The 27,993-nt window shown below is 45.8% G+C and overlaps 2 protein-coding genes across 8 annotated transcripts in view; both read left to right on the top strand.

Moving 5' to 3' along the window:
* Positions 1–27,993, top strand: part of JAKMIP1 (janus kinase and microtubule interacting protein 1) — a 292,916-nt gene that overhangs the window by 173,655 nt on the left and 91,268 nt on the right. The gene's annotated exons all lie outside the window — the stretch shown is intronic.
* Positions 17,986–20,035, top strand: LOC309545518 (uncharacterized protein; the record flags this gene model as incomplete). Its single annotated transcript, XM_082244731.1, has 2 exons — positions 17,986–18,239; positions 19,971–20,035. Exons 1-2 carry the CDS (start codon positions 18,134–18,136, stop codon positions 20,033–20,035), a joined length of 171 nt encoding a protein of 56 aa, XP_082100857.1. The 5' UTR covers positions 17,986–18,133.

Genomic DNA, 27,993 nt, shown 5'->3' with positions numbered 1-27,993 from the left:
ACACTGCTTTGGGATGTCTCATCGATAAAGAAGATATTAAGCGGTGTCTGTCAATGAACGAAAGAGAACTGGATTTTTGACTTACCGTAAAATTATTTTCTCTGATGTTCATTGACAGATACATCACCCACCCCTCTATTGAGTTGGGTTTTATGTTCTTCTGACATTGCTTGTTACAAAACTGAAGTCCTATAGTAGGAAGTGGGAGTATACCCCCCGGGACTGCCCTATAGGCGTGGTTGAAATTATATATTTTTTTTTTCGTTGCCTAGTGTCCTACTCCTATGAAGAACAGCATAAACCCATCGGTCAAGAAGATATGGAGCTGTATCCGTCAAACATCAGACAAAATAATTTTACGGTAAGACAAAAATCCAAAATGTAATTTTCAAAAAGCTAGGTATAGTGTCTACCTTCCCTACCTCTACTTTTCAGCATTGTGGTGAATGGTTACATATTTGCCCAAAGATTACATGTTTGCATGGATACATTGGGGTTGATTTACTAAAACTGGAGAGTGCAAAATCTGATGTAGCTATGCATATTAGCCAATCAGCTCATAACTTCAGCTTGTTCAATTAGGCTTTGACAAAATAAACCTGGAAACTGATTGGTTTCTATGCAGAGCTGGACCAGATTTTGTACTCTCCAGTTTTTAGTAAATCAACCCCATTTTCCAATTATTTCTAGGTACTTTCCATGTGATCTGTCCCAGAGCCAGTAAGAATGATTATTATCATTGGAAATTGAATGTTGTGTACTTCAGGACAGCTTCATTTAATTTCTGATTTATTACAAATGTCCACTTGCATCCTGACCTGTAATGGGAATATATTTTTGAGTACTGTTGTGGGTGGCTGCAAGTTCTGCTAATCAGAATCCCATTAGTGAGAAGAGTTTAACCGGTACTTCTGTGAGACTGATAGCTGAACTGCTGCGAATACAGAAAATCTAGGTTTTTTTTTTTGTTTTTTTTCTGTGTGCTTTAGAGCAAAAATTATTTATTTTCAGTTGAGAGGCACAGGGACTCTTAAACATTCAGATTATAGAGGTTCGGACACAGGCAAATGAAAAACTGTAGTCCAGTCAGGGTGACCCCCTTCCCTTAACCATATGCCTACGTTTTTTGCTAGTGGCTTAGGGGGATGGACGTCTCTTCAACAGCTCTGCTGTGTTCAAATGATACTAAAGCACATTGTCTATGGACGGAGGCAGCAAGGCTCAGGATCAAGCCTTCATGAAGAGAGGAGGTTCAGGGCTGCACGGGGAATTTCACAGAGCAGGTAAGTATAAAACCCATTTGTTATTTTTTTTTTTTTTTTTTTGTAAAGGTATTTTTATTGAACAAACAAACACAACAAACCAAAAAAAAAAAATGCAATACAATATAAAATAGAAGAGACCCATAAACACATGGGGCTTCTCCGCAAATCAAATGCCACAACAGAAGCAGTATATACATCATACAGTTTTCTTGTCAAAAGGAACATACTAAAGATCCCGCAAGGGGGGACAGAGCAATAACATAGATAGCATATCACTGTATTCACAATAAAATAAGGTGTATCAGACATCACTTAGGTAGGATCAGATATCGAGGAGGTAGTTTGGTCTGAGTCTACCCAAAAAGACCAGATCTTCCGGAACTTTTTCGGACAGCCTCTGGCCTCATACGTCATTTTATACAAAGGCAGAGCCTGATTAACAATAGAGATCCAAAATGGAACGTCAGGGGGTGTGGAAGATTTCCAGCGGAGAGCAATAGCTTTCCTAGCATAAAAGCAGGTCAAACGTAAAAATAGTTTTGTGCGAGCGGGGGCATCCTCATCATCCACATACCCTAGTAAACAACGAAGGGGGCTACAAACATTAGACAACTGAGAGATAGTAGTTATAAAAGCCGTGACCCCCGACCAAAAGGCACGGATAGGGGGACAATCCCAAAACATGTGAAAAAAGGACCCTTCATCGACAGTACACTTGGAACAGAGGGGGGAGGACAATTTACCTATTTTATGAAGGAACTGAGGTGTATAGTATGCTCTATAAAGGAATTTCAGCTGTATAACCCTATCCCTGGAGGAAATCTCAACCGGATTTGTTCAGGAAGGACATCGTGCCACACCTCCTCCGTCAAGTCCGGGACGTTCTCCCGCCACTGGGACTCAACCACAGCCAGGCGTTTGGATTTAGAATGTAAAAGCCTAGAGTAGTATGTAGAGACCAACTTCTCATGCGAAGAATCAGAAAGGAGATACTCCAAGGGGGATGGTTCCAATGAGACCTCCCGGAGGCCAAACTGTGCGGCCGCCGTATGTCTCAATTGTAAGTAGCGAAAATGGGCTGTAGAGGGTAGGTCAAAGGTAGATTGCATGTCCGCAAAGGACCGAAAGGTTCCCCGGACATACAAGTGGGAAACGGATTTTACACCGAGGCGGGCCCAAAAAAGACCGTCGTCCCGACCAAAAAACTCCCGCAGCCGAGGATTGTGCCAAAGGGGGGCATTGGGGGAACACAGTCCCGGAGGGTCAGTGTCGCCCAGGGTGGTAGCCGCAAAAATTTGTGGAATGACAGAGATAATAGCAGTATTCGGTCTGCCCATGGTGGATCTTCGGTGCAGTAAATTTTGTAAAGATTCGAAGGAGGTAAGAATAGCCGCCTCCAAGGCCGCTGCAGCATGATTGTCCTCGGGGTGGAACCACCAATGTGCGTGAGCCAACTGGGAGGCTAAATAATAAAGGCGCAGGTTGGGCGCCGCAAGTCCTCCCGCAACCACCGGCAACTGCAGGGCGTCCCTGGCCACACGCGCCGCCCAGCCCCCCCAGATAAAAGAGGTGAGGAGCGAGTCAATGACCTGGAAGCGACGTTTGGTAACATAAATCGGGGAGTGACTCAACACGTATAAAAAGCAGGGAAGAAAAATAATTTTAAATATATTAATCCTACCTCAGACTGTAAGTGGAAGCTTAGACCAAAGTTGCAAAGAGGACTTGAGGTGAGCGACCAGGGGATCCAGGTTGTTCGGAAGGAAACGAGACAAGGGAAGTTGAATCTCAATACCCAAGTATCGAAACCGATTCACCACCTGCAGAGGACAAGATGCGAGAGAGGGGGGCATAACCTGGGGATCCAGGGGAAACAGAGTAGACTTACTCCAATTCACCCAGAAACCAGAAAAGTGACCAAATCGTGCAATAATAGTTAACAGAGTGGGGAGGGATTGATATGGATCCGCTTAATAGATCAACATATCCGCGTACAGGGAGACTTTTTCTTCCAAGCCATCGATCACAAAGGCCGCAACATCCGTACACAGGCGGATCTGCGCAGCCAAGGGCTCAATAGCCAGGGCAAACAATAATGGGGATAGCGGGCACCCCTGCCTGGTACCCCGGAATCACTTTAGGACCAATTTTACGCTAGAACCTTTACTTTTTTTTTTCCCAACATTGCTGCTAGAAGATTCTCTCTCCAATTGCAGTTTTCTAGTACTGTCATCTTCAGCCTGGCTTTTGGAATACTGCGTCATGCACAGGGCACTTTCCAGACTCCTTTATGGTAGAAGTTAGCTGTGGAATCCTTCTGGGTTCAGAGAGGTTGGTATTGCCTCAGCTATTGCCTGTCCTAGAGGACTAAGTGAATAAGTAAAATCAAAAGCAAAGGAGCACCTATTTAAACCCACGCAAATATAAACATGTAAATATCATTCCAGAAAATATACAAAACGGCCATCATGATAAAAAATAGCCCATAAAATATCTATAAACCCATGAATAGACACCTAAAATGCAAATAAAAATCTTTCTGCCATTGATGTGCTGATAAGATAGAAATCAAAAACACCCAGTGGTTTTTCCCATAGGAGAGTGGCTCACCATCACAACTGACCCCCAAGATTAATGAAAGGCCTAAAAGCTCTTTTGTAAGCTAATCCACTCTGGAGTGCAGTCCTGATATATGAATTTGGATCACAGATGGATACATCAAGATGGAAATCCCATATGCCTGGAGAAAGAGGACACTGGCGCCACAGACAAGGCACCCCCATAGCTCAAAAAGGTCCAAGTATGATGACGACACTGGGAAACCCGCCCTACATGTACGAGTTTCATCTGAATGACTTCCTCGGGGGCTGATGGACTCATTTAAAGCTCTTATTCTTTGCTAAATGAATAAATACCAACCAGAGCAGTCCCAAAAGTCACCAGCAGTAACATGAAGCCACTCCCCTCCCCATTTGACCTCTAAAAGGACAAAACACATTTAATCCTCTTGGGGGGTTAATTGCCAAGGTAGGAAAAGGCCCCCGACCTTCTTTAGACTCCAATCGCTGTTTACAATCCCATAGAAATTGTAGAAATAAAAAAAAAACTAAATAGTGCTCTCTGTATGTGATATTAAATAATTCAGAAATAAAAAAGTGCACTTATAATGTGCAAACAATAACCAATGTGAAAAAAAGTGCCATCTTGTCCTAAATACGGATATATTGCTCTTTGTCCACAATATTTATTAAAGTTATTGTAAAGGAAAAAGGTTTTTAAAAAAAGAAAAACAAACCCGTTCCACTTATCTACTCTGTGTAATGGTTTTGCACAGGGTAGCCCTAATCCTCCTCATCTTGGGTCCCACGCCAATGTTCTTGGCCCCTCCCCCTTGCAGAGTGCCACCATAGCAAGCAGCTTGCTGTGTAGGTACTGGTGCATGCTTGGTCCCGAGCCAGCTCTTTGCGTTCATAAGACACAGATAGCACAGCTCAGCCCCCCACTCCCGTCTCACTGGATGTGATTGACAGCAGCAGGAGCCAGTGGCTCCTGTGGCTGGCTCTTAGCCAGTCATGAGGTAGAGACACGGGAGAGCCTTGGGTCTCGGGCACATCGCTGGATCGAGATCGGGCTTAGGAAGCGATATTGGGTCTGAGAGAAGAGCTGCATACTGAAGGTTTTTTTTACCTTCATGCATAGAAGGTAAAAAAACCTCAGCCTTTACAACCACTTTAAGAATCCAATAATAAAATGCACTTTTAATGTAAAAAGGCACATCAGTCCTATCCCCTGTTTATTTGCACACAGGCTAGATACTCAGCTCGACAGTCCATTACAAGATCAACTAAAAGGCAGCGGGATGATGTCATGGCATTTTTCATCACAGTCTGGACGGCAAACGCATGCAGACCTCAGCTCCACGCTAGGTTGGCCGCGACATAGCCCCACTTGACGGGGGCTGGCTTGCGAGTGAAACACCTTGCGAGGGCACACACGACCTGGTCGTGGCCTGAGTCACAGCGTACCTCTGGCCCGCCGCACCCCCGTTCCATGATGGGTAGGTGACCTGCCCAGAGTGGTGCCCTCTCAGTTCCAAAGGTGTGGTGAGTAGTACCCCCCTCTTCCTTGGAGTGGATGCGGGCCCCTCCCAAGGTCGGCAGGTCTCCTAGGTGCCCTTCCTACCCATGTGCACCCCCCTCTCACTAGCGGGGTTCCCCCTGCATTAGCTCCCCCTATTCCCGTTGGGATGCCTGAGGGAGTAATGTTGGTTTTAACCTTTTTACCTGGGGTTTAGAATCACTGTCATTCCTCAGTGAGTGAGAGGTGAGCTGTGGCTGGAGGGGAGGAGGGAGCATGCTGAGCGGCTCTGGATGCCTGCTTTTGTGCAGTTTAGTCCTGCATTGGGTCCTTACATAGGCCCCCCTGGCCGACTACAGTACCTCATGGACCTCTGAAGGGTCCCTGGAATCCTGCGCACGCCATGCGGCGCCGCTATTTTCTTGTAGCCACATGTGCTGCAGCTTGGCACTCATTTTCCTGTAGATCAGCGGCCATTTTTTGGTGGTTTCCCATAGCGTTATGCGGCGGACATTTTCTTGAAGCCGCATTGAGCAGTGTTCGCCTGGCAGGCTCTAGTGACAGCATGGTTGTTTCCTCTTTCTTTCGGATCGGCGTGGTGCAGGGTGTTGGTGTTCTTCTCCTTCTCTCTCTCTCTCTCCCTCCCTCTCTCTCCCTGCTGAGCACGTTTGGTGGTGAGTCCTGGGGAGGTATTTCCCTGCCTATTTGCTATTGCAGTGCTGCTGGGACCTGTGGTGCCACCCGAGACAGTGGTGGGGGGGTGTGTTCACAGCTTGCCTGAGAATTTTACACAGTTTTTTTGCTGATGGCCCTAGGGTACCATGGAGCCTCTAGAACACGTCCGCACCCGACCCGCTCTCAGAGGGGGGGTGGACCATCTGGGTCTCACGCTGCAATGGTGGCCATGACGGCAGTCCTGCAGTCTCTGGTGTATAAAGTGGACATGGTTTTACGAAAGGGACCTGGTAAAAAGCGCCCTCCGCCTTCACCTGTTTCCTCTGCCTCCTCAGATTCTGATGCTGATTTGGCCACCGCGGACGCAAGTCACCCTGCCGGGTCTGCGTCCACGCACTTTGAGTGCTCTGTGAGGATGATTCCTCTTCCACTACATCTGCACAAGAAAAAGAGCTTGTGGAGGCACTGATTGTATCAGTACAGGAAACTTTAAAAAGGGAGGACACAGCGGACGCTGCACCGTTGCAGTTTGGCACCTGAAGACCATCCAAGGTGACTAAGGTGTACCCCTTTCCTGCCTATTTCGACGAGATTGTCGCTAGTCAGTGGGAGTCCCCGAAACGCATGGTCGGGATACCTAAGCGTTTCGCTGGAGGTATCCTTTTGAGGAGTCCCTCTTAAATAAACTGACAGTGCCACCGGCGGTGGATTCTCAGGTTTCTAGGTTAAATAAAGTCACGTTATTACCAGTGGAGGACTCTCCGTCCTTTAAAGATGCTGCATATAGGAAGGCTAAATCTCTGGTCCACCATCTTTTTACCTTGGCAGGCTCAATCCTGAGGCCGGTGTTTGCCATAACCTTGATCTTCCAGACCTTGATGGAGTGGGTGAAGCTTTTACGCCAGGATTTGAAAGAGGGTTAGCACCCTCATGAACTGGCGTAGCTGGCGGACCAGTTGATACAGGGGTTACGGTATATTTGTGACAGTGGTGACCTTGCGCCACATGATCTGGTTGAAATGCTGGTCTGCAGACCAAGCCTCCAAAAACGTGCTGACTGATTTCCCCTTTGTGGGGGACTGCCTGTTCAGAGCTTCCATGGAAGAGATTATAAAAGGTCTCACGGGGGGCAAGAGCACCCTGCTTCCGCAGGTTACAAAAAACAGAGAGCCTCACCGCAAACGTGGTCCTGTCTTTTCGGCTCACATGCGGACCTTTCTTCCCACAGGGCCGCAAGACAAGGTTTCTAAATCCTCCTGCTCCTTCGCTGGGGGTTCCAAGAGACCTTGGGTTGGTAAGTCTAAGACAGGCTCCTCGGGTCTCGTGCATAAGCCCTCCTACACCTGAAGGGATGCCTTCACCTGTACTAGGAGTGGGGGGATGTCTTTGTTTCTTTCCGGATGCATGGACCTCGTTCATTCAAGACAAATGGGTACTTGAGTTTATTTGATCCGGTTACAAGATCGAGTTTTGATCTTTGCCCCAGCCAATCTTCCTGTCCTCAGATCGGCTTCAAGGCCTTCTAGGTGCGGTGCAGGATTTACTGTCACAAGGATTCGTAGTACCAGTTCCAGAGTCTGAACATTTTCAGGGGTTTTATTCAAACCTATTTTCGGTCCCCAGGAAGGAGGGGAAGGTTCGCCCAATCCTGGGCCTCCGGGCCCTGAACCAATTTGTGCGGGTTCAGAAATTCAGAATGGAGTCCATTTGTACAGTTGTGACTTCCCTTCATCAGTGGGACCTTGTGGCCTCCATCGATATCAAGGACTCTTACCTTCATATCCCAATTTATATCGAACGTCAGCATTTTCTGCGCTTTGCCATAGACGAGGAACGTTATCAATTAGTGGCGTTACTCTTTGGTCTCGCCTCAGCTCCTCGGGTGTCACAAAAGTGTTGGCCCCTGTGTTAGCATTACACAGACAGTGGGGGATCTCGGTACTGGGGTACCTGGACTATCTTCTTCTGAGGGCGGAGTCGTCGTCTGTCCTGAAGGAAGATCTGGACATCATGGTATGATCTCTGCAGGAGTTCAGCTGGACTCTGAATTTTCAAAAGTCAGCCTTGACCCCGTCCAACAAGCTGGACTTCATCGGGCTGACTCTGGATTCAGCCTCAGTTTGGATGTTTCTCCCAGAAACAAGACTCTTGAAATTGCAGCATGCGATTCGGCTCCTGTTGTCCAATCGCCAGTCGTCTCTCATAACTTGCATGCAGTGCTGGGCCTGATGGTTTCCACCTTCAAGGCTTTTCCATTTGCTCAGTTCCATGGCAGACTTCTGAAAAAAGAAGATTCTAACCAAATGGGACAAGAGTCCACAGTCTCTGGACAATCTGATCCGTTTGAGTCGGGGTGCGAGAGGGTCTCTGATTTGGTGGCTCCATTCCCCATCGCTTCAACAAGGAAAGTCCTTTCTCCCCCTGTTCTGGACATGCTTATCACGGACGCCAGCCTGTCCAGATGGGGAGGTGTCCTGGGCATGGAATCAGCCCAAGGGTTCTGGTCTCAGGAGAAGTCCAGTCTGCCAATCAACATCCTGGAAATTCGGGCAATCAGGCTTTGCCTGTCCCAGTGGACGGATCGTCTGCAGGGGTGTCCGGTAAGGATTCAGTTGGACTACTGTCACGGAACCATGAACCTGACGTACAACAACAGATAAGTGAAAATAAGAAAGCTTTATTGAAAAACAAGCGTAAAGCAAAAGTCCAAACGGATGGCGAAACCGATGCAGAGTCTTTGCGAAGCCAGGGATCAGGAACCAGCAGGGTAGTCAGACGAAGCCAGGAACAGGAACCAACAGGGTAGTCAGACGAAGCCAGGATCAGGAACCAGCAGGGTAGTCAGACGAAGCCAGGAACAGGAACCAGAAGTAGCAGCAGTCTTAGTAGCATGTGAACACAGGAGGACCAAGCAGGGAACTGAAGCCACAGACCTCCTATATATATGAGCAGGGTATCCAGCTCCTCCCAGTGGGAAGGAGGAGCCGCAGGGTGGGAGGCTACAAGAAACCCAGAAACCAAGATGGCCGCCAGCACATGTCAAACGAAGGAGAACAGCAAGAAGGTAAGACCATGACAGTACCTCCCCCTCAAGGGCCCCTCCTCCGCGGAGTAAAGAACGGTTTCTGAGGGAAGCGTGCGTGGAAGGCTCGGAGCAAGGCAGGAGCATGGACATCTGCGGAGGGAACCCAGGAACGCTCCTCTGGACCATAACCACGCCAATGAACCAAAAACTGCACCCGACCGCGGACCAGGCGTGAGTCCAGGATATTGCTCACCTCATACTCCTCACGATTGCCCACTCGGACCGGACGAGGCCGAGGAACCGAGGAAGTGAAACGATTACACACCAGAGGCTTCAACAGGGAGACATGAAACACGTTGGAGATCCGCATGCCAGGAGGAAGCGCAAGGGCATAGGCTACCGGGTTTACCCTGCGAAGCACTCGGAAGGGACCAACAAAGCGAGGCGCCAGCTTGGGAGTGGGCACTCGAAGGTTGAGGTTGCGGGTGGACAACCATACACGGTCTCCGGCCTGGTAGGAAGGAGCAGGCGCTCGTCTGCGATCAGCCTGGAGTCTCTGGCGCTGCGCAGAGACCTCAAGGGACTTCTGGATCTGTACCCAAGAAGCACGTAGGACGGAAAGGTGATCCTCCACAGCCGGAATATCCTGGGGAGAGAATACCTCCGGTAACACGGCAGGTTGGAACCCATAGTTGGCCATGAAGGGAGACGTCCCAGAGGAAGAGTTCACCGCCGTGTTCCTGGCAAACTCAGCCCAAGGCAGGAGGTCAACCCAATTGTCTTGGTGATCGGAGACATAGCAACGAAGGAATTGCTCCAAGGCCTGATTGGAACGTTCTGCGGCCCCATTGGACTGAGGGTGGTAGGCCGAGGAGAAGGAGAGATGAATCCCCAACTGGGAGCAAAAGGCGCGCCAGAACCTGGACACAAACTGACTCCCCCGATCCGACACAATCTCCTTGGGCAAACCGTGCAACCGGAAGACCTCCCTGGCAAAAATCGTGGCCAACTCCTGTGCAGAGGGTAACTTCTTGAGAGGAACACAGTGACACATTTTGGAAAACCGATCCACAATCATGAGAATGACCGTATGGCCTCGGGATGCAGGGAGGTCCACAATGAAATCCATCCCCAGGTGTGACCATGGGCGCTCCCCGGTGGCTAAGGGTTGCAGAAGGCCCAACGGAAGGTGCCGAGAGGACTTACTCTGGGCACAAACGGAGCATGCCGCTACATATGCGGCGATGTCGGAACGTAGGGAAGGCCACCAGAACAGACGTGAAACAGCCCAGGACAGCTGATTCTTTCCAGGATGCCCCGCGGTCTTGGAGTTATGGTAGGTTCGCAACAACCGAGTGCGCAACTCCTCAGGCACAAAACATCTGCCGTTGGGTCTCCCAGAGGGAGCACCAGATTGAGCCGCCAAAATCTGCTCACCCAGGGGAGAGGTCAGGCTGGTGCGAATGGCAGCCAGGATCTGATTCGGAGGTATGACCGAAGTCGGAATCGACTCCTCCCTGGACAGGTCGGAGTACTGCCGTGATAAGGCATCAGCCCTGATGTTCTTGGAACCGGGTAGGTAGGAGACCACGTAATTAAAACGTGACAAGAACAGAGCCCATCTGGCCTGACGTGGTGTCAATCTCTTGGCCTCAGAGAGGTAGGTCAGATTCTTGTGGTCCGTCAGGATGAGGACCGGAACCACCGAACCCTCGAGCAAGTGCCTCCATTCTTTAAGAGCCTGCACGATGGCCAATAACTCCCTGTCACCAATCTGGTAGTTGCACTCCGCGGAAGACAGTTTCCGGGAGTAAAACCCACAAGGAAGCAGAGGACCCTCTGGTGTTCTACGCTGAGACAGAAGGGCGCCTACTCCCGTCTCAGACGCGTCCACCTCGAGGACAAAGGGCAACCCAGGGTTGGGATGCGACAGAATCGGAGCCGACACAAAGGCGGACTTTAGAGCCTCAAAAGCTCGGATGGCCTCGGGCGGCCAGACCTGGGAATTACTGCCCTTCCTGGTCAGATCCGTGAGAGGCTTGGCTAGCATGGAAAAGTCCCTGATGAACTTCCGATAATAATTGGCGAAGCCCAAAAAGCGCTGCAGGGAGCGAAGACCACTGGGCTGGGGCCACTGTAAGACAGCCGAAACCTTCTCAGGATCCATGGAGAACCCCTCAGCGGAAATGATGTAACCTAAGAAGGTTACCTGGGATCGGTGAAATTCGCATTACTCAAGCTTACCGAACAGCTTGTTCTCTCGTAACCGTTGCAACACTCGTTTGACATCCAGAATGTGGGTCTCCATGGACTCAGAATATACCAAGATGTCATCCAGGTAGACCACCACACACTGCTGCAACAGGTCACGGAAAACATCGTTGATGAATTCCTGAAAGACTGCGGGCGCATTGCACAGCCCAAAGGGCATAACCAAGGATTCATAATGACCGGTCCTGGTGTTAAACGCAGTCTTCCACTCATCGCCCGCCTTGATCCTTACGAGGTTATATGCCGCCCTCAGGTCGAGTTTGGTAAAGACCGTGGCCCCTTTAAGGCGATCGAACAGCTCGGAAATCAAGGGTATCGGGTAAGCGTTCTTGATCGTGATGCGATTTGAGACCCCTGTAATCGATGCAAGGCCTCAACTCACCGCCCTTCTTTTTCACAAAGAAAAATCCAGCCCCTGCCGGGGACGAGGATTTGCGAATGTGTCCACGTGAAAGCGCCTCCCTCACGTACTCCTCCATGGCCTCATTCTCCGCTACCGACAGTGGATAGACTTTGCCACGAGGAGGAACGGCACCAGATTGTAACTCGATGGCACAATCGTATGGGCGGTGCGGAGGTAGGGCAACCGCGCGCACCTTATCGAATACATCCCGGTACTCCTCGTATTCAGGGGGCAACAGAGAGTCCGAGGAAGTACACAGCAACTTGACAGGCCCATGGATGCAACTAGCCCCACACTGCAGTGACCACGAGAGGATCTCGGCCGATCTCCAATCGAAAATCGGATTATGCTTCTGGAGCCAGGGGTACCCCAAGACCACCGAGTAGTGTGGAGACGAAATAACCTGGAAGCAGACCGACTCTCTGTGGACGGCACCAATGGCTAACCCCACTGGAAGGGTCTCATGAGTCACGTGTGGCGGCAGAAGGGGTCTGCCGTCTATCGCCTCAAGAGCCAGAGGAGAACCTCGAGCCTGCAGAGGAATGGAATTGGCGGCAGCGAACACACTATCAATGAACAAACCACCAGCACCAGAGTCCACCAACGCCTGGGTCGTCACCGAGCCCCCGACCCAGGAAAGGACAACAGTGATCAGTGGTTTGTCAACACGGGAAACCGGGGACGAGGAGACTCCACCCAAGATCTGCCCCCGACAGGATCTCAGGTGCGAGCGTTTCCCTGGACGGTTCGGACATGCCAACCGAAAATGCCCACCGAGACCACAGTACATGCATCGGCCCTCGCGTCTCCGGAGTACCCTCTCCCCCTCGGACAGGCGAGCAAACCCCAGCTGCATGGGTTCACCCCCAGACAAGTCATCCCCAGGAGGCGTGGGAGGAGAGGGAGGCACGGGTGGGACAACAAAGGTAGGCGCCAATCTGTTAGGAGGCCTCCGCAGACTCTCCTTAAAGGAAGGTCTCTCCCTGAGTCTGGTGTCAATCAAAATCAGGAAAGAAATAAGAGACTCGAGCTCCACTGGTAGGTCCTTAGCTGCAACCTCATCCTTCAAGGCATCCGAGAGACCATGAGAGAAAGCAGCGACCAGAGCCTCATTATTCCAGCCCACCTCTGCTGCCAGGGTACGAAACTCAATGGCGTATTCAGCTACGGATCGTGAACCCTGTCTGATGGACATAAGGAGCTTCGCAGCAGAGGCAGCACGAGCCGGCACATCGAATACCTTCCGAAGAGAAGCAACAAAACCGGAAAACTCGGCAACCACCGGATTGTTGTTCTCCCATAAAGGGCTGGCCCAGGCCAAGGCCTTGTCCGAGAGCAGCGAGATTAAGAAGCCCACCTTTGATCTCTCAGTAGGAAAGGCATGTGGCAGCAACTCGAAATAAATGCCCACCTGGTTAAGGAAACCTCGGCACTGAGTTGGCTCTCCCCCAAAGCGCTGTGGAAGGGGGGCAGAACCGGACATACCCCGAAACACCGCAGGCGCAACAACAGGTGTCGGGGTAGACTCTGGCGCAACAACCGGAGCGGCAGTAGGAGCGGACCCAGGAGCGACAACCGACCCATCGGCAACGGGAGCGAAATGAACCGTGCGTTCAAGCAGGGTTTGCAACGCCACGGCGAACTGACCCAACAGGTGATCCTGCTGATCAAGTCTGGCAACCAGCGTGGGTAGTGAGGATGGCCCTGCACCGTCAGAATTCGTGGCCTGGGGTACCGTGCGTTCAAGCAGGGTTTGCAACACCACGGCGAACCGACCCAACAGGTGATCCTGCTGATCAAGTCTGGCAACCAGCGTGGGTAGCGAGGATGGCCCTGTACCGTCAGAATTCATGGCTTGGTCCTAATGTCACGGAACCATGAACCAGACGTACAACAACAGATAAGTGAAAATAAGAAAGCTTTATTGAAAAACAAGCGTAAAGCAAAAGTCCAAACGGATGGCGAAACCGATGCAGAGTCTTTGCGAAGCCAGGGATCAGGAACCAGCAGGGTAGTCAGACGAAGCCAGGAACAGGAACCAACAGGGTAGTCAGACGAAGCCAGGATCAGGAACCAGCAGGGTAGTCAGACGAAGCCAGGAACAGGAACCAGAAGTAGCAGCAGTCTTAGTAGCATGTGAACACAGGAGGACCAAGCAGGGAACTGAAGCCACAGACCTCCTATATATATGAGCAGGGTATCCAGCTCCTCCCAGTGGGAAGGAGGAGCCGCAGGGTGGGAGGCTACAAGAAACCCAGAAACCAAGATGGCCGCCAGCACATGTCAAACGAAGGAGAACAGCAAGAAGGTAAGACCATGACAACTACGCCATGGCTGTGCCATATATCAATCACCAAGGAGGGACCAAAAGTGCCCTAGAGGCCAAAGAAGCGGCCGGCATTCTCAGGTGGGCAGAACGCTTTGTTCCAGCCCTCTCTGCTGTGCACATTCCAGGGGTGGAAAATTGGCAGGTGGACTACCTCAGTCGACAGGCACTGTCTCCGGGTGAATGGTCCCTTTACTCGGAAGGGTTTCAAAAACTGTGGGGGATCCCCGATTTATGATGGTACTCACCGTCACTGGGAGTGAAAGACAGATACTTAATGGACACTGAGAATATTGTTTGGATTGCGTCAAATGGGTTCTGTGTTTACACTTCTGATAATGTGTATTGTACTTCAATGTCCGAGACAGACAGTCTGTCACTGGCGGTCTTTTCCTATTGTCTGTGTATTAAGGTGTGATGTGTATTCTGTTAAACCTGTCTGTCCCATTGTTAATGAACTTACATATTGTTTCTGTCCAGATGGCTAGATAATTAGTTCAGGTTATTTCTATTTCTGTATAAAATTGTATCTGCATATGATAATGTAATCAGGCAACCCCTGACCTGTGTGTGGTAATCTGATCAGGAGGGGGATGTCCATGCTGTATATAAACTGTGTTAGTTGTTCAATAAAGGAGAAGGTTCCGGAAGAAGCTAAGTTGTCTGTTAGCTTTGTATGTGGGCGGCTAGGAAATCTGATATCTATGCTCGAGACTGGGAGGAAGCGGTATACTGATGGAAGTTCACAAGCACAGTATGGGTCGCAGTTCCGTTACACCGATGTTGACCTTTTGGCCTCTCATCTCAACCGGAAGGTCTCAAGACATTCTGGCAGTGTCAGGAATGCTCCCTGTGCACACTGAAGTACTGTCATGAATCTGCAACCTAAGGGTTAACCTAGCTCAGACTAATTTCATTAATTGGCAACAGGCTGCCTTATTTAAGCACCTCAGCAGCACAGTGTCTTCGCTGTCTGATCTGCAGCTCCTCCTGTGTTCCTGAACCTGAAACCTGTTGTATCCAGTTTGATTCCTGTTGACCTCTTGGCTTGTCCCTCACCTCGCTTGTCTGCTGCACGCCCTGACCTCGGCTTGTTTGTGACCACTCTTTTGTCTTATCCCTGTCTATTTATCTGCCACCGGATCCGGACCTGTTCACCTCCTGGCAGGGCAACCCCGAGGACCGCGACCTGGTGCTATACACGCAGCAAAATCCATCCTCACCACCAGAGGCTCTGGTGAAGACCGGTTGGCACTTTGATTCCGCACCTCGGGTTAGCCTGCATCTACTGCCTAGGTGACTCGTCTGTGCTCCATCCCTCGGTGAGCTAGAGGCTATCCTCTGCACGTCAGGCTCACGTCCTGACAGGCAGATGCTCTGGTGGCTCCTTGGGGCCGGTATCATCTGATTTATGCCTTTCGCTCACTGCAACTTCTGCAGGGACTTCTGCGCAGAATCGAGGCAAAAGGAGTTCCAGTGATTTTGGTTGCCCCAGACTGGCCTCGTCGAGCCAGGTACGCGGGCCTGGTAAGACTGGTAGCCAATGCCCCTTGGCAGCTTCCTCTCAGAGAAGATCTTTTGCCTCAAGGTCTGAACTTCCATCCTGCTTTATGGTTGCTGGCTTTAAAGGCCTGGCTATTGAAAGCCAGGTATTGAAGGATAGAGGGTTGTCGGATTCAGTGATTCCTATGCCGGTAAAAGCTAGGAAATCTACTTCTCTGAAGATTTACCATCGAGTTTGGAAGTCGTATATTACTTGGTGTCTCGTGGGGGGGTTTCCCCTTTTCCCTTTCCCCTTTCCCCTCGTTCCTTTGCGGTATCACATCTGCTGAAGTTTCTACAAGAGGTGTAGATCAGCGTTTGGTCCTGGACACCATTAAGGGCCAGATTTCAGCCTTGGGAATATTTTCAAAGGGCGTTGGTCACAAATTCCTTGGTTCACACCTTTTTGCAGGAAGTTTGCCACCTGGCTCCTCCCAGTACAGTCCCTGGTGCCTCTGTTGGATCTTATTCTGGTACTGTCGGTTCTTCAAAGACCATCTTTTGAAAATATGAGTGAAATTCCTCTGCTTACCTTGTCACAGAAAGTGGCTTTCTGGGTGGCTTTTACTTCTGTACGCAGGGTCTCTGAGCTGGCTGCGTTGTCCTGTTGGTCGCCTTTATCGGTGGTTCACAGGGACAAAGTGGTGCTCCGTCCCTTAAAGGTTCCGCTTAAATGAAGACATTGTGTTGTCCTAAGCCAAAGTATCCCAAAGAAATTACCTTGCATTCTTTGGATGTGGTCTGGGCCATCAGGGTGTGCTTGATGGCGACTGAGCCTATTCGCAAATCGGATTCCTTGTTTATTCTTACGGATGGTCCTCGTAAAGGGCAGGCTGCATCTGCTGCGACCATTTCCAGATTGATCAGGCAGTTGGTGGTGCAGGCCTATTCAATTAAGGGTCAGGTTCCTCTTTTCCCTGTTAAGGCGCATTGTACGAGGGCGCTTAGTGCTTCCTGGGCCTTCCATCATCAGGCAACAGTGGTCCAGGTTTGCAAAGCTGCCACCTGGTCGTATGTACACACATTCACCAAGTTCTACAAGGTGGATATTTTCATATCTGCAGATGCTGCCTTTGGCCGCAAAGTTTTGCAGGCTGCTGTGGCAGAGACTTCAGTCTCCTGAGGGTGTTTTTTCTGATAGGTGAACTCCAGTTCCTAGTTGAGCTCCTGGTTTACCTGGTTGGCTAAGTTTAGTCCTTTTTGAGAATTCTGTTTATTGGTGTGTTTTTTCCCACCCCTCATGCTGACACTGCTTTCGGACGTCCCATCTGTCAACGAAGATATGAAGCTGTGTCCGTCAATGAACGAAAGAGAAAACTGGATTTTTGTCTTACCGTAAAATCCTATTCTCTGATCATTGACAGACACAGCACCCACCCCTCTGTGGAGTTGGGTTATGTATTCTTCTGACACTGCTTGCTACAATACTGAGATCCTAGAGCAGGAAGTGGGAGTATACCCCCTGGGACTGCCCTATAGGCATAGTTAAGCTTTGTTAACCCTTTTCAGGAAGAGCAGCATAACCTATCTGTCAAAGAAGATATGAAGCTGTGTCCCTCAATGAACATCAGAGAAAAGGATTTTATGGTAAGACAAAAATCCAGTTTTTCATCCGCTTTAATGCCCATTGTATGAGTACTTATGCAAGTTATGATTAAGCGAATCTAATTCGTGAAACGTGTCAACTTTTCTCTTGTTTGTCCATTTGTCCATGATGGCTGCCATACTTGGAATGTTTTTTTTTTCAATAAAGTCCATTTGTTCCTTCATGTCGTGGTGCGGTCTACAATTTTCCTGTATTTGACTTGGATCAGACTGCGGCCTGGACATGCACCCGCCTCTTGATGGTCCTATTACTCACACCTGAGCGGCTGCCTCTCTATTGTGTTCATACTTATGCACCATAAAAGCACATCATAGGCAATAGTTATGAGGGCTGGCAAAATAATTGCTGTTTATTTCTAATTTATATAGATATGATTTTATTAAAAAAGCATAAAGTTCTGCAATGGCAAACACGTGTTTTTATATGTTCAACTAACAACAGGCACTACCTTTCTCAATACAAAATATCAGTTTAAGGTTTTATAAATAGACCTCTGAATTGTACAGCACCAGGTAATTGGAATAAAAGCTTTTAGATGTGAATCAATAAAGATTATTGAGCTGCATTTGTTTACTGTGCACCTTTAGTAGTTTTGCGGTTTGCACACACTGGCTGGCAGCTCCAAGTTACTGTTGCTAGCTGTACAGAGCTCACATGGAATAGTCTGGGGACTCGGGGACACATATGGAACTAGGCAGCCTACCTGCGCCCAGTCCCCTGTCAGGGAGGGGCTGCTCTTTGAAATTTTCATAATCATTATTTAATCTGCCTAGCTTTCAGTGGCCAGATCTCAGATAGGCACCCCAGGTGCTTAATGTGTAAATGATTATCGCAGGAATTGTATGAGGCTCTGCAAGTTATTGCTCAGACCAGCGCAGAAACTGAGCTCACCATTAGATGAAATATATTAAAGACTGAAGTAGCTGCTCTTCACCAGCAAACAATGGAAGATTTCCTACTCATATTATACTTCTCCTTCTTCATTTGTTTGTGTGCGCTAGTGTGTCTGTATTTCTCTGGATGCCAGGAGCTCACCTATAGACACGATGGTAAGTGATCTGTAAAGCCTTTGTACTATTATTTTGAATTTTCTATTTATGCTGTGTACTGATCATTTTTTTTTTTTTTTTTAATGGGTCTGTGGCAAGGACAACCTTTAAAACGTATTTACGTAGTCAGAATGTCAGAAAGGGGTTAAAGGTTTGCTGACTGTTTTGAAGATGCAATTTCTGGGAATGTCATAATTTTTGATACTAGACATGCATATTTATTCCAGGGAAGTGACTTACTAGGTAGTAATGTGAGGGTAAAGAGGACAGCCCTACCCTCTGCTCTGTGAATAAAGTCAGAAGTGGTATCTTTATATTGACAGAGCTGAGTTTAAAAATGAGGAGTTGCTTACGGTGTATGTAACGGATTTGCACTTTGCCTCCCTGCAATGGAAAAGCACTAATAAATAAACTCATCTCGTAAATCTACCCCATCTCAAAAATTTGCCTGTGCTCGTTCACTTTACTATATTCTAAACATTGACAGGAAAGTTCCTCCAGATTCACAGTAGGGAAAGCTCCTGTTGCATGAAAAAAATGAAATCCTAACCTTGTTTTAATCCCTCTATAGACCCATACTTGTCTTTTCCTGCACCTAAAGTAGTGCATCAAGAGTCATAGGAGGTAGGCAGTGTAACAGTGGTGCTCTCAGGCGTCCCCTGCACAGATTTTCCAGCTTGCTGGACAACAGTTGACTTGACATGCTAGCGGATTTAGAGTGATTGACACTGGTTTTGGTTAATCCGTAGTTAACCCTTTCACATATATTAGCTTAAACTACATGTTTTGAACGGAAATGCGAACCATTCGCAGTATTTGTTTAACAATTCTGATTGCTTAGCAATGTCTGTAATACATTGGGGAGATCTCGAGATCTAACAGAGGTTAAAATAAAGTAACATTCCTCAAAGGGCAAAAAACAATAAATAAGACAATAACCACAAAAATAAATGGTAATGAATATTAAAAGTATATATATTTGTTTTTCTGGTAATTGGTTCAGCAGAATCTAGTGCAGTGTAGCATAAATCGGATCTTATGTATCCGAGTCATTGGCCACCAGAATGTGTGCATCATTTTGATGGAAAAAAAAAAAGCTGCTGAGCTACAGATGATACCATGGAAAGTCAGCAGACCCCGCCTTCAGATACAGCTTCCCTAACTCAATATTTTCCTATGATCACATGCTACAATATAATAGCCAATAGTTTATTGTCCAGCATGAAATTACCTTTTAAACAAGAAACAAGACCACATATACCTTTTATGTGCCTTCCTCAAAAGAAGTAATGCGCCTCATGCACCTTGCAATATAGGGGAATTTAGTCGTAAAATGATTGTATTATTTTCTACAATTGGGTGGATGATTGTTATTAATGTAACTTAATCATATCACTAGTTATGACTTGTATGTTTTTGATTTGGTTCTGGCTGTGCATCGCTGGCTAAAATATTTGACATGCCATAAAGACTCTGCTAGTAGGATGTTGACTTTGGGACATGTCAGCCCTATGGGTGTAATTACCTGCACTTGGTCAGGAATGCCATAGACTGGAGAGTTATTGATTAGTTTATGATATGCTCTTTACAGCTCTGTTGATTTCTGTGTGATTAACTGTTTAAATAATTGCTAAAGTCTTAATGCTACCATTATGAGGTCTAATGGAAGAACGTTGATGCGTAATGAAAAATCACTGTTTGTGTAATCCTTTGATTGTGTCTTCCCATTAGGCCCAGTTCACAGTGATGTGGAATTATGGGCAGAATCAGCAAATGTGGGTGGTAATCATTTATAATGCCACCCCAAACATGGTGCTATTTTTCTGCAATTGTCACATGACAATTTTGGTTAAATATATACAAATGTGAAAAAAAAAATTGCGACTATATAATTTTGGTTAAATATGCTCGAAAAACATGCCTGGTGTAGTGCCATAATTTGGTACCTGAGCTTCTTCGGCATGACAAATATGCATAGAGCAGCCTATTCAAGTGAATAGGCTGCTCTATGTGCAACACGTGGAAAACAATTTGTGAGCTGGAACACATGTTACTGCTACGCGAAATGTCCATGGGGCCTTGGACTGTTGAAATGTATTGTATTTCTAATGTGCTACAGCTGTGTCCTAGTGTGGGAGAGGGGTCATTGAAAGAGTGTCTGTTTAATAAACTTCTGTCGAAGGAACGTGTTAGAAGATTTTCCGTCGGGCGGGGGGGGGGGGGGGGAATTGCTGCACTTTGTGTGGATGATAAGGTCAGCTTAACGTGAACCTTTAGTTCTACTTTAAGAATTTTACTCAAAAGGGTATGGTGGAAGAGGTTAAACAAATACATTTATTTCTTAAAACAATAAGCTATGAAGTTATGATTTGTGCTTGTTGGTGCGGGAAAGCCTGCACTGACTCTATTGTTAATAAAGATTGTCCTGTATATGCTGCACAAGGCATGAATTATGATGTAGGATCATATACCCCTGCTGTAAATAAGGGAATTACAATTCCGCAAGGAGCTTGAACATAATAAAGCAGGAGGCTGGTAGAAGAGTCCAGGTATAGAAATCACTGAACAGTAAGGCTCTGTGAAAATCCCACGTGTAAACAATCATTGGATACAGGCAAATGAAGTTTTTGTTTTTTACAGGAAAATGTTGATTTGCATGTAAGTTGAACCTGGCCCTCAGCCATGTTTGGCCTCCCAAAACAATAAACGGCCAATACTAAGGCTTGGCGAGGCCAATCCTGAATTTTACAGGAAAAGCTAAAACTTACATTCAATTTACAGTTTTTACTGATGGTAACCTCTGCTCTCATTCTATGCTCAAGTTAATTTGTTTAGGGATATATCTGGCTTGATTTGTTTTTTTTTTTTATTATTACAAGACTAATTAAAATAAAAGAAAATATGAGTTATGAAGAAATATAATAAATCTGATAACACCGGTATACAAGTCCTACTATTACCAGATTCCTATTGTTTACTCCAGAAGTTTTCAAACTTTGGCCTGCAGGCCAGATGTGGCCCTTTGCATGTCATTATCTGGCCCTTGGGGCATCATTCCCACCATTGAAATGGGGCAATACTGATCTTACTCACATCATTCCTTCTACTAATACTAACAGTGGGGCAGAATTCCTCTCCCGATTTAACGATGAGGCACCATTACTCCCACTGACCCCAACAATGGGACATTACTTTTCCCATTGACACCAATGATCGGGAACTATTCATATAATTGATGCCAATGATGGGGTACAATTCCTCCTACTGATACCAAAGATGGGCACTATTCTTCCCATCGACAGCTATAATGGGGCACTATTCCTTCCATTGACACCAATAATGGGGCACTGCTCCTTCCACTAACACTTATGATGAGGCCTCTCTGACCATACTTATGTAATTTTTTTTTATTTATTTACATCCACTGACCATCAAGTATGAGGCATTGTTACTCTCGCTGACACCAGGGCGTTTTCTACATCCACTGGTCACAGTCCAGCCATTTGAAGGACTATAAACTGGCGTTTTGTTTAGAAAGTTTGGAGACCCCTGATTTACACTATAGTTAAAATCAGTAGTTCCTTATATGTTAAAACATTTACACATAGACTTTGTTGGGCTGATTTCACACATTCTGTTTTAGTACATTTATGCCCGGTAATGCTCACATTAACCTCTATTGTGTTAAGGTAGCATATTCATTATGAATGTTCTGCCAGTGCACTACAACCGATAAACTCACACAACCCTTTTTTTTTTTTTTTTTTTAAGCAGCGCGCAGTAATGCATGGTTTATCCATCGTTGTGCTCTTATGTGCGTTGGACTGTAATGTACAGTGCATTGGTGTGCTTTTCACAAGAAGCGGCACAGCACTACAAAAAACGATTTTTTGGCTTGCATTTGGTGCAACATACAACTGTGAATGAGCCCCAAATTACAGACATTTATGGACACAAACTGCGTAACAGTTTGTGTTAAAGACAGACTGTGACAGGCATACTTGGGTGAGTTTTTGGGTATGTGTTGGTAGGTATTGTTTGCCCATGTGTTGGGAAAAGATTGTTATAAAGCAAATTAGGGGTAGGGCCCTGAGTGGGTGAACCTTAATGATCATTGCAAGCTCATCACAATGATCATTAAATCGTAGATAATTTCCTTTATTTATATCCAATATTTATGACACCTCTCTATACAGAGTGGATGGATCCAGTCACACCAGTACTTGTGCCCTGAATGAACTCACATTCAACTCCAACTCCAGTTGACTGGGTCCACATTGGGGAAACAGCACTGTCTATTTTCAGTATGTACTGCATGTACAGATTACTTGCCACAGATAACTTCACATAGGGGCTGTATTGCAAATTAAATATTTCAAAAAATTGTCCGTTTTTGAGGAGGCTGAATTGATCAGAATTTTGTTGCAATCTGATGTTTAGCTTAGGCAGATAAAAACATTGTGTGGTATGATGTTTTTTTTAAGTGATGTGATAGAGCAGAGACCAGTGATAAGCAATGCAACAATAAATTCTTCTCCCCGTGAGATCTTACTTGGCTGCAGTATGTATCTCAGAATATTTATCCATTCCCCTGGGGCTCAGTATGAGCCTTCAAGTGTGAACATAATGGAACTTTTCATTCCTTATCATTGTCGGCTCTAAAACCGTGTGTATATTGTATAGGAACATTAGAGATGAAGGTGTTATGTGCTTATTTGAAAATGAACATACAAATATGTTGTGTCTAGGATTCGTCCAGAAGCTCAGTTTAAGCACTTAGGTAAACCTTTGTTTGATCTATACAGCAATATCATCTCTTAGGACACTATATAATACAAGGGATAATAGCAAAGGTGAGTAATACAAATAGTACTGAATTTGGCCAGAACACTTGCCATAGAAGGTAAGATTTGTGCACTTAAAGTTTGTAGAGCTTCAGAGTACCAAGAAGCATATCAAAGAGGTTTCCAGTGATGGGGAGAGGATGGAATGAAATGTCTTAAGAATAGAGGTTGTGCTTTGGGATGATATCTGGAATTTGAGAAGATACATGCAGGGACCAGACTAGAGAAAGTTTTTAGTATGGATTGCTATAGAACTTGTACACACTCTGGTTAATTGGATTGCTATAGAACTTGTACACACTCTGGTTAATTGGATTGCTATAGAACTTGTACACACTCTGGTTAATTGGATTGCTATAGAACTTGTACACACTCTGGTTAATAGTATGAATAAAAGAGAGATTGGATGCATTTGAAAAAACACTTCTAAGGTACCCTAACGGAACCTGCCAGAAAATGAATATGTTAGCTGCCATTTCTGAATTATTTTTGAAAAAAAAATGCTTGCACTGGGGCTGTCTTTCCAATTTTCCCTTCATTACTTGGTGGGTCACTGACTTGGCACAAGCACGTGTATATCAAGAGTCAGGAAATGTGTCTGTAACTTAATACAATGACAAGATTGACAGCAAGTTGGCTTGCACCTTGAATAACAAATCAGCAGAGGCAGTTCCAAATGTCTAACTTGGTGGGCTGCTTTTAAGAAATGAGGGAAATTAAAATAGTAGTGTGCTGCTAATAGCTGGCCGTCTGAGTCATGCACCTGTTTTTAAACCTGTGCTAGAAAATGACACCTGGAATCTGGTTATATGATAAATGTTTGTGCATTGTGTAGGCTACTTACTGAAAAGAAGGATTTGTGTTTCTACACTGTTAAGTGTATGAAATAATATGCCTCTCGAGTCTTGGCTACCTATGGTTTCCCTGGTACTGGGACCATGTTTACATTAAAATCACTTTTGAATTGAAAGAATTTTTTTATCGTTAAATTATCCAGTAAGGCATGGTAGTGAAAATAGCATATGTGCATTGTTTAGTTGAATGGTTCTCAACAGAGCAGAGGTGGACTCAGAACCTACAGCCTGGGGTACAACCAACTGGCTCTAAGGGCTTAGTGTGTACCTAGCAAAGTGTGCCATGATGCCACAATGAATAGTGTGTATAGTAAAAGGTGTTTTGTTTTTTTTCTTAAAGAGCATAGATTATTTTCTTCCATCATAGTCTTCTTTTGCAGCACTACTTGTTTGGCCACATGGCATCCTAGAGCCACAAAAGAAGTCATTGCTGCAACACTTCTGCATAGTGTCTGTGGTTGGATCCATGCCCCCACTCCTCAGATTTTGACATGTGAATGTGTCCAAGCTGCCGCTGCGTGTGCATCCCCTTTTCTGTGCTGCTTGCACACAGCTTCAAGGTGGATCCACATGCAGCAGACAGCGGCTCAGATCGGAGGACAGGTCTGATCGCCCATTTGAATGAGCCCTAATGCTCATCATGTGTCACCAACTGCAGGTCCTGCTCTGATCAGTGTCTGGTTGGAGAATACGGCCTATTAGGACAACCATCCCAATACATTTTTTTTAGTACTGGCCCAAGGGGCAAATGCCAGCTTGCCCTCCAACCCAGTTCTTCCGTGATACAGGCCAACCCTTTACATTGCAGTCATAGAGTAGTATTTCTCAATTTATTTACTGTCAGAAATGTATGTTTACAGAATTTCATCATGAAAGCAGCCAAGGTAATTCAATTCTCAGTTATTCTCACATCCTGTAGACTTGTAATAAAACATCTGTATAAGGAGGCCAAAGCTTTGTGTGTAGTGTGACGGCTGTACTGTGCTAATTATTGTTTTACTTGGGAGTTAATGACTTTTCCAGTTAGGGTAAACTCATATCATCATATAGTACCTTGGGGAAAAAAGAATACAGTTCTCTGGAGTATACAGTGAAGTGCTCCTTTAGAATTTCCCTCTCTAGTTCTCTTATTCTTGCTTTCCTTGCACTATTACTATTTTTCTTGTAAATTTCTGTGTGAACAGTATAAATGCTGCAGCTGCTACCAGCATGATACCCGAACATCAACAACTGATATTTGTCTTTACCAGTTTATATGATGATCTATGGAGATCTTTACCGACGTGTATTTGAGCTTTTTTCTGCTTACTGAAAAGGATGAAAGTGTGAACCCAATGAAGTTTTGAAAGTCAAGGCCTTCAAAAGTGAAATTGCTAATGGTTTGCCCTTTGGTATAAATTAAAGACTGCATGTGTGAACCCTGACATCTACCAGCCACTATGGCTACTACTGTTGTAAAGTATGGTTCTCTTGCATTTGTACAACTCTTTTCTTTTCATTGACTTGACTTAAAAGGTGTAATGAAGTGACGTAGATACAGAGCTATTGTAAAGCCTATCAGGATGTCATTTTGATGTGCCTTTTCCCTTTTTTTCTGGCTGTTCTTGAAGGTATTTAATATGCAGGGGTTTAAATTTTACCTAATTGCGCCCCCTCATTTCACTCAGTTTCCCTGCTAAAAGGCTAACATAGAAGAAATGGCTGCTCTCCAGGTATGATCAAAGTTCAGGTATATTAGCTGAACATCCCAATGTGACAAATGTGGCAAAGGTAGACGCGTTTCACACACTAGTATGTGTGCTTAATCATTACTGATGATTAATGATTAAGCACACATACTAGTGTGTGAAACGCGTCTACCTTTGCCACATTTGTCATATTGGGATGTTCAGCTAATATACCTGAATTTTGATCACACCTGGAGTGCAGCCATTTCTTCTTTGTTTGATTATCCACGAAGGTGAGCCGAGGTGTGCACCGGTGTGTCATCAGGCTTCTGGAATCACCTGGAGCAGAGAGTTCTCTTCCCCTTTGCCTGCTAAAAGGCTCCTGACATTAAACCAATTACAATAAAAAAACACTTTAAAATTGTAATCTGTTTAATCAGCGTGAGTTGAGTGAAAGACCACGTTGAGGAAATAAAGTATGTAAATGTATCAAGCAAAAATGGAAATATATATACAGTGTATATTCTGTGCGTGTATCTATATAATGCATGTATGTATGTGTGTGTGTGTGTAATGTGTGTGTGTGTGTAATGTGTTTGTGTGTGTGTGTGTATATATATATATATATATATATATATATATATACAGACCAAAAGTTTGGACACACCTTCTCATTCAAAGAGTTTTCTTTATTTTCATGACTATGAAAATTGTAGAGTCACACTTCAAGAGGTAGTCACCTGAAATGGTTTTCACTTCACAGATGTGCCCTGTTAGGTTTAATAAGTGTGATTTCTTGCCTTATAAATGGGGTTGGGACCATCAGTTGTGTTGTGCAGAAGTCAGGTGGATACACAGCTGATAGTCCTACTGAATAGACTGTTAGAATCAGGGCTGTCTTTAACACAGGGCAAAAGGGGCAGCTGCCCCAGGTCTAGTCATTGTTGTAGGGCCCAAAGCATCTGCCCCTTGAGCCCCAAAATAGTTGATAAGTGGATTCAAGAGGGCCCAAGAAATTTTTTTCCCAGGGTCCAATCAAGAATAAAGACGCCCCTGGTTAGAATTTGTATTATAGCAAGAAAAAAGCAGCTAAGTACAGGAAAACGAGTGGCAGAAGAGACTTGTTTGGGCTAAAGAACACAAGGAATGGACATTAGACCAGTGGAAATCTGTGCTTTGGTCTGATGAGTCAAAATTTGAGATTTTTGGTTCCAACCACCGTGTCTTTGTGCGACGCAGAAAAGGTGAACGGATGGACTCTACATGCCTGGTTCCCATCGTGAAGCATGGAGGGGATTTATTCAAAATTGAAGGCATACTGAACCAGCATGGCTACCACAGCATCTTGCAGCGGCATGCTATTCCATCCGGTTTGCGTTTAGTTGGACCATCATTTATTTTTCAACAGGACAATGACCCCAAACACACCTCCAGGCTGTGTAAGGGCTATTTGACCAAGAAGTAGAGTGATGGGGTGCTGCGCCAGATGACCTGGCCTCCACAGTCACCGGACCTGAACCCAATCAAGATGGTTTGGGGTGAGCTGGACCGCAGAGTGAAGGCAAAAAGGCCAACAGGTGCTAAGCATCTCTGGGAACTCCTTCAAGACTGTTGGAAGACCATTTCAGGTGACTACCTCTTGAAGCTCATCAAGAGAATGCCAAGTGTGTGCAAAGCAGTAATCAAAGCAAAAGGTGGCTACTTTGAAGAACCTAGAATATGACATATTTTCAGTTGTTTCACACTTTTTTGTTATGTATATAATTCCACATGTGTTAATTCATAGTTTTGATGCCTTCAGTGTGAATCTACAATTTTCATAGTCATGAAAATAAAGAAAACTCTTTGAATGAGAAGGTGGGTCCAAACTTTTGGTCTGTACTGTGTATATATATATATATATATATATAATATAGTGTTCAGACCCCCTTCACTTTTTTGTGGTTTAACTTATTTTTTTCTTATCAATCTACACACACAATGACAACTGAAAAAATGATTTTAGAAATGTCTTTGAATTTAGTAAAAGAGAAAAACTGAAATATCACATTGACATTCTGACCCTTTGCAACACTTGAAATGTAGCTCAGGTCCCATTTCTTTTGATCGTTGCTGAGATGTTTCTACACCTTGATTGGAGTCCACCTGTGGTAAATTGATTGAACATGATTTGGGAAGGTACACACCTCTCTGTAAAAGGCTTTGCATCTGACAGTGCATACTTTATCGGAGCAAAAGCTATAAGGTGAAAGGAACTGTCTGAATAGCTCAGAGACAGGATTGTTGCAAGGCACAGATCTGGGGAAGGCTCAAAAAAAAAAAAAATTCTGCTGCACTGAAGGTTCCCAAGAGCACAGCGGCCTCAAATGGAAGAAGTTTGGCACAACCA

Source organism: Pelophylax lessonae (genome assembly GCF_965119305.1).
Source record: "Pelophylax lessonae genome assembly, chromosome: 1".
Lineage (NCBI taxonomy): Eukaryota > Metazoa > Chordata > Amphibia > Anura > Ranidae > Pelophylax > Pelophylax lessonae.
This window is presented reverse-complemented; position numbering and strand designations above follow the sequence as displayed.